This window comes from Conger conger, chromosome 16, assembly GCF_963514075.1.
Source record: "Conger conger chromosome 16, fConCon1.1, whole genome shotgun sequence".
In the NCBI taxonomy this organism is placed as follows: domain Eukaryota; kingdom Metazoa; phylum Chordata; class Actinopteri; order Anguilliformes; family Congridae; genus Conger; species Conger conger.
In genome coordinates, this window is record NC_083775.1 from 40,231,997 (window position 1) to 40,237,996 (window position 6,000).

The following is a 6,000-nucleotide window of genomic DNA, read 5'->3' on the forward strand; positions in this document are numbered from 1 at the left end:
TCGACAATGTTGGGTTAGGGGAGGGGGTAAGTGTTTGGCCCTATGGGGTCAGGGGAGGGGGTAAGGGCTAGGACCTGTTTGGATAGGGGAGGGGGTAAGGATTAGGACCTGTTGCGTTAGGGGATGGTGTAAGGATTAGAACCTGTTGGGTTAGGGGAGGGGGTAAGGGTTTCGGTACTATTGGGTTCGGGGACTTGTAAGGATTAGGACCTGTTGGGTTAGGTGAGGGGGTAAGGGTTTGGCACTGTTAGGTTAGGGGAGGGGGTAAGGGTTCAGCACTGTTGGGTTAGGGGAGAGGGTAAGGGTTTGGCCCTTTTGGGTTAGGGGAGGGGGTGAGGATTAGGACCTGTTGGGTTAGGGGAGGGGGTAAGGGTTCGGCAGTATTGGGTTAGAGGAGGGGGTAAGGGCTAGGCACTGTTGGGTTAGGGGAGCGGTTAAGGGTTAGGACATGTTTGGTTAGGGGAGTAGGGATTAGGACCTGTTGCGTTAGGGGATGATGTAAGGATTAGAACCTATCGGGTTAGGGGAGGGGGTAAGGGTTTCGGTACTATTGGGTTCGGGGAGGGGGTAAGGGTTTGGCCTTGATGGGTTAGGGGAGAGGGTAAGGCTTAGGACCTGTTAGGTTAGGGGAGGGGGTAAGGTTTCAGCACTGTTGGGTTAGGGGAGAGGGTAAGGGTTAGGACCTGTTGGGTTCGGGGAGGGGGTAAGGATTAGGACCTGCTGGGTTAGGGGAGGGGGTAAGGGTTCGGCACGGTTGGGTTAGGGGAGGGGGTAAGGGTTTTGCCCTTTTGGGTTAGGGGAGGGGGTGAGGATTAGGACCTGTTGGGTTAGGGGAGGGGGTAAGGGTTTGGCAGTATTGGGTTAGAGGAGGGGGTAAGGGTTTGGCCCTTTTGGGTTAGGGGAGGGGGTAAGGATTAGGACCTGTTGGGTTAGGGGAGGGGGTAAGGGTTTCGGTACTATTGGGTTCGGGGACTTGTAAGGATTAGGACCTGTTGGGTTAGGTGAGGGGGTAAGGGTTTGGCACTGTTAGGTTAGGGGAGGGGGTAAGGGTTCAGCACTGTTGGGTTAGGGGAGAGGGTAAGGGTTTGGCCCTTTTGGGTTAGGGGAGGGGGTGAGGATTAGGACCTGTTGGGTTAGGGGAGGGGGTAAGGGTTCGGCAGTATTGGGTTAGAGGAGGGGGTAAGGGCTAGGCACTGTTGGGTTAGGGGAGCGGTTAAGGGTTAGGACATGTTTGGTTAGGGGAGTAGGGATTAGGACCTGTTGCGTTAGGGGATGATGTAAGGATTAGAACCTATCGGGTTAGGGGAGGGGGTAAGGGTTTCGGTACTATTGGGTTAGGGGAGGGGGTAAGGGTTTGGCCTTGATGGGTTAGGGGAGAGGGTAAGGCTTAGGACCTGTTAGGTTAGGGGAGGGGGTAAGGGTTCAGCACTGTTGGGTTAGGGGAGAGGGTAAGGGTTAGGACCTGTTGGGTTCGGGGAGGGGGTAAGGATTAGGACCTGCTGGGTTCGGGGAGGGGGTAAGGGTTCGGCACAATTGGGTTAGGGGAGGGGGTAAGGGTTTTGCCCTTTTGGGTTAGGGGAGGGGGTGAGGATTAGGACCTGTTGGGTTAGGGGAGGGGGTAAGGGTTCGGCAGTATTGGGTTAGAGGAGGGGGTAAGGGTTTGGCCCTTTTGGGTTAGGGGAGGGGGTAAGGATTAGGACCTGTTGGGTTAGGAGAGGGGGTGAGGGTTCGGCACTGATGGGTTAGGGGAGGAGGTAAGGGCTAGGCCATATTTGGTGAGGTGAGGGGGTAAGGGTTAGGACCTGTTGGGTAAGGGGAGGGGGTAAGGATTAGGACTTGTTGGGTTAGGGGAGGGGGTAAGGGTTCGACAATGTTGGGTTAGGGGAGGGGATAAGTGTTTGGCCCTATGGGGTCAGGGGACGGGGTAAGGGCTAGGACCTGTTTGGATAGGGGAGGGGGTAAGTATTAGGACCTGTTGCGTTAGTGGATGGTGTAAGGATTAGAACCTGTTGGGTTAGGGGAGGGGGTAAGGGTTTCGGTACTATTGGGTTCGGGGACTTGTAAGGATTAGGACCTGTTGGGTTAGGTGAGGGGGTAAGGGTTTGGCACTGTTGGGTAAGGGGAGAGGATAAGGGCTCGGCCCTGTTGGGTTCGGGGAGGGGGTAAGGGTTAGGTCCTGTTGGTTTTGGGGAGGGGGTAAGGGTTAGGCCTTCTGGGGTTAGGGAAGGGGGTAAGGATTAGGACCTGTTGGTTTAGGGGAGGGGGTAAGGTTGAGGACGTGTTGGGTTAGGGGAGGGTAAAGATTAGGTCCTGTTGGGTTCGGGGGGGAAGGATCGGGCCCTGTTTACTCACAGGAGGGGGTAAGGATTAGGCCCTGTTTGGTTAGGGGAGGGGGTAAGGGCTAAGCTCTGTTGGGTTAGGGGAGGGGATAAGGTTTACTCACAGGAGGGGGATAGGATCTGGCCCTGTTTACTCACAGGAGGGGGTAAGGGTTACTCACAGGAAGGGGTAAGGGTTACTCACAGGAGGGGGTCAGGGTTACTCACAGGAGGGGGTAAGTGTTACTCACAGGAGGGGGTAAGGGTTACTCACAGGAGGGGGACAGGATCTGGCCCTGTTTACTCACAGGAGGAGGTAAGGGTTACTCACAGGAGGGGGTAAGGGTTACTCACAGGAGGGGCGTGCTCCAGGCAGACGTTGTAATGTTTGCGCTGGTCGGCCTTCACCCTCCGCAGGGGAATCCTTGCCTCCCCGATAAACTCATTATGAGTCAGCTTGTCCTCATCGCACACCGACACCCTGAGAGAGAGCAGCAGTGACCACACACTTGCCATAGGAGTAGGTGACACAAAAATGAATGCTTTCCAAAAGAAGATAAAATATGTGGTAGCTGTAAGACAGGAGAAGTAGAAACTGCCACATTTCCTCCTTAAAATAAATAATATTTACCAAACACTAACAGCAGCAGTTCATTTCAGCCTGTCATTACCTATGGGATTCTGAGTAACCACCACGCCAAACATTAAAACATATTTATTGATTTATTGTTTTTGTTGTTGTATTTTAAGTTTATTATCGTAATGATGACTGTTATTATTGTTGTTATTACTATTCATTCTGATTTAATTAATTGAAGGATGTATGCTTTGCAATAATGGCATTTGTATTTCATGGCAATAAAGCAACATGAATTTGACACAGGGAGAGGGAGAGAGAGGGGGAGAGAGATAGAGACAGACAGACAGATATGAGATATTGGTGCTACGTCGGGGTGGTGGGGAATGTTTTTTGGGGGGGGGGAGAAGACTGTAGAATGTTCTGTTAATTTTTGTTGAATAAAAACATTCAATAAGAAAGATAGGTCAGCGCAGCATTACGGTGTAGCTCCGCTGGCGCCTAGAGACGGCACAATGAGGAGAACTCATGCGTCTGCACGGCACCCAATTCACCGACGAATTAGCGCCTGTCAATACAACAGCGTTTCAAATTAGGCGTTCGCTCCTTCCCATAGAGAACAGCCGGTGGAGGAGTGGAGGCTCCGCCCTGTTCCAGAGAGCCACAGCTTCAATTTTGTCTCCAGCATACTGTATAAAACTGACTGGCCCTGCAATAAAAACACTGTGTTTCTTTTTAATTGGGATTCAGACATCTTCAGCACAGCTGCACCGAAGTAATTAAACATTTCTGCGTTTCCGACATTCAGTAGCATAGTGGAAACAGGATAACTTTATTTTTTATCCCTTTGTTTATTGGCCTTTATAACAACACATAAGCTATAGTTACATCATTGGAGCAACTACTGAAGTAAATAAACAGGGTAACTTTCCCGAGTGGTCTGCATTGCAATGCGAAAATGCAGAGGCCCGAAAAAAATAATAAAAATCCTCCCACACAAAAATCATCCCACGAGCAAGGCAAGCTGTCTTTTTATAAATTGCGTAACTGTTGGTAAAACCGGTAAATGTTGTTCTTTCTGTAAACACACGGTTTAGCTTTGACTGGTTGGAAAGCGGCAGTGGTGAATGGAGGCCCGCGGGGCGAGGGGGTGATATATGGTGACGGTCACTCGGCCTGCGGTGTGGAAAAGCCCCCCCCGCTAGCGCCAAGCCCTGCGCGCTGTAGTCTGCTGCCTCAAATTCCACTCGCCCTCCCTCTTCTACAGCGCTACTGACTGCAGATGACTGCATTATTCCAGCTCTGCACTGCTGGGGGCTGCTGTGTGGCTACGGCTGAGGATACGATTAATGGAAATCTGAACGATGAATCATGTGGAACAGCGGTGTTTCTTATGGTAATACGCTGATGGTTTCGAGGGCGGGTAGCAGGCTTACTGTTCGCTTACTGTACACATCCTCCGCTTTAGGGTGAGTACGTATCGACCGAACCGTAAATCGATGTTACTTGACATTTATGTAAAAGCAGGTCCCTTCGAGGTGCTGTGAGAATAGTAAAAGGCACAGTGCTGTCAACAGCACAGCGGCACGCGCCCCCAAGTCCTCCCTTAAGTTCACACTACAGGCTTGGGAGCTACTAGTTAGTTTACAACTAGGCAGCTACTAAATGTGGTTGCACCGTGCATTTTTAACGACCCACGTGCATCACTGTTCTCTTCTCGGTTTTAGTATCTAAAACACCCACAAAACGTTCGCAAAGAGCAGTTTTTTTAAAACGGGTTGGAATGTCCTTAAAGATGGCGGATCTCAAACAATTTCCAGGTCAGGAGCAGGTAAAAGAAAAAAGAGGAGAAAAATAAGCGGTTTGAATGAGCGCAGCGGCGAAAGGGTATTTTAAGTGGAGATGATGCAGTAATGAAGGAGACGGAGCAAAATAATCAATAGCTAACTAACAACTCGCCTATCTATCTAATTTAGAAGACCAATAGGGTTCTCAAAAGGGGATTGAAAGGCTTTTGGCTCCACCTCAAAGAGGCAGATTGCTGGGCTCATATATTTTGCAACGACATTAGATAACTATGCCAAAACATACGTCATGCCACGTGGGAAATCGGTTTACGAACAGCTTGGAAAAAGTAGCAGTTAGACCCTAAAATATGCACACTTTGACCAAAACTGCAATTGTTTTTACTTGAATCGGTATGGAACACAGACTGAAAGCTCGAGGCTGAAAATATGCGCGTGGGCTACCAGGAAATGTAGTCAGTAGGGGGTAAACTCATCGTAAAGTAATCCACAGTCACACAAAATGACGTTGATGTTGACTGATCCAATCAAAGAACTCTATAATATGGAACGGATATAACCTGTAACCACAGCAACCAATGTTGCATTCTGTATGCTGCGCCTCTCAATTATACTCATAACATTGGCAAAAACAAGGTTTCAATTCAAGAAATTGTACAATATATTTAAATAATTCTCCATTATTAATTAGGTTGTTACTCCTGGTCAATGCCTTGCATAAATATTTACTTTATACATAGGGTTACGTTCTAACTATGTTGTGCGGTGCAACATGTTTTATTTTAGTAGTGCGTATGTTGTAACTTCATAGTGATTTACGTTACAAACTAGGCTTGGCTCTTACTCATGCACAGCTGGGGCAACCAGCCCGTGAAACAGCCAGCAAATAAAACAATTGAGATCCGTCGCATCGGACAGCTATCACACGCGAGGAGTCTCACCGCAACATGGGAACTCAAACGCCCACAATAGCTCCTGCAACCGCCACTGCCAACTAAAGGTGTCTTCAAGAACGTGCCAAACTGGAGGTCCTTGGGCTTTGTTGCCCAGGTATACCATTCATATTTCTTTCGGCGCAGGTCTTTCTGTGTATTCCATAGTCCTGTGAAGCTGATTGTGGGAGTGCTCCATTCCGCCCTGCAGAACGCCTCATGTCACGCACAGCAGAGGGATGAGATTAGAGTATTCAAATTCAAGTGGAAAATGGAATGGGCGCTGCTATGATAGCCTTGATGCTGCTGATTTGAGTGACATTAAAGTGTTTTGCGTGCGCATAATCTGTTTGGCGAAAGAAGCAGTT

General features: G+C 49.3%; 1 protein-coding gene across 1 annotated transcript in view; it reads right to left on the bottom strand.

Moving 5' to 3' along the window:
• The window catches only part of LOC133115405 (double C2-like domain-containing protein alpha), a 55,056-nt gene that overhangs the window by 21,842 nt on the left and 27,214 nt on the right, over window positions 1-6,000 (bottom strand). The window contains exon 7 of the mRNA XM_061225304.1: window positions 2,673-2,799. Within this exon, the coding sequence (XP_061081288.1) occupies window positions 2,673-2,799 (127 nt within the window). The remainder of the gene's footprint in view (window positions 1-2,672; window positions 2,800-6,000) is intronic.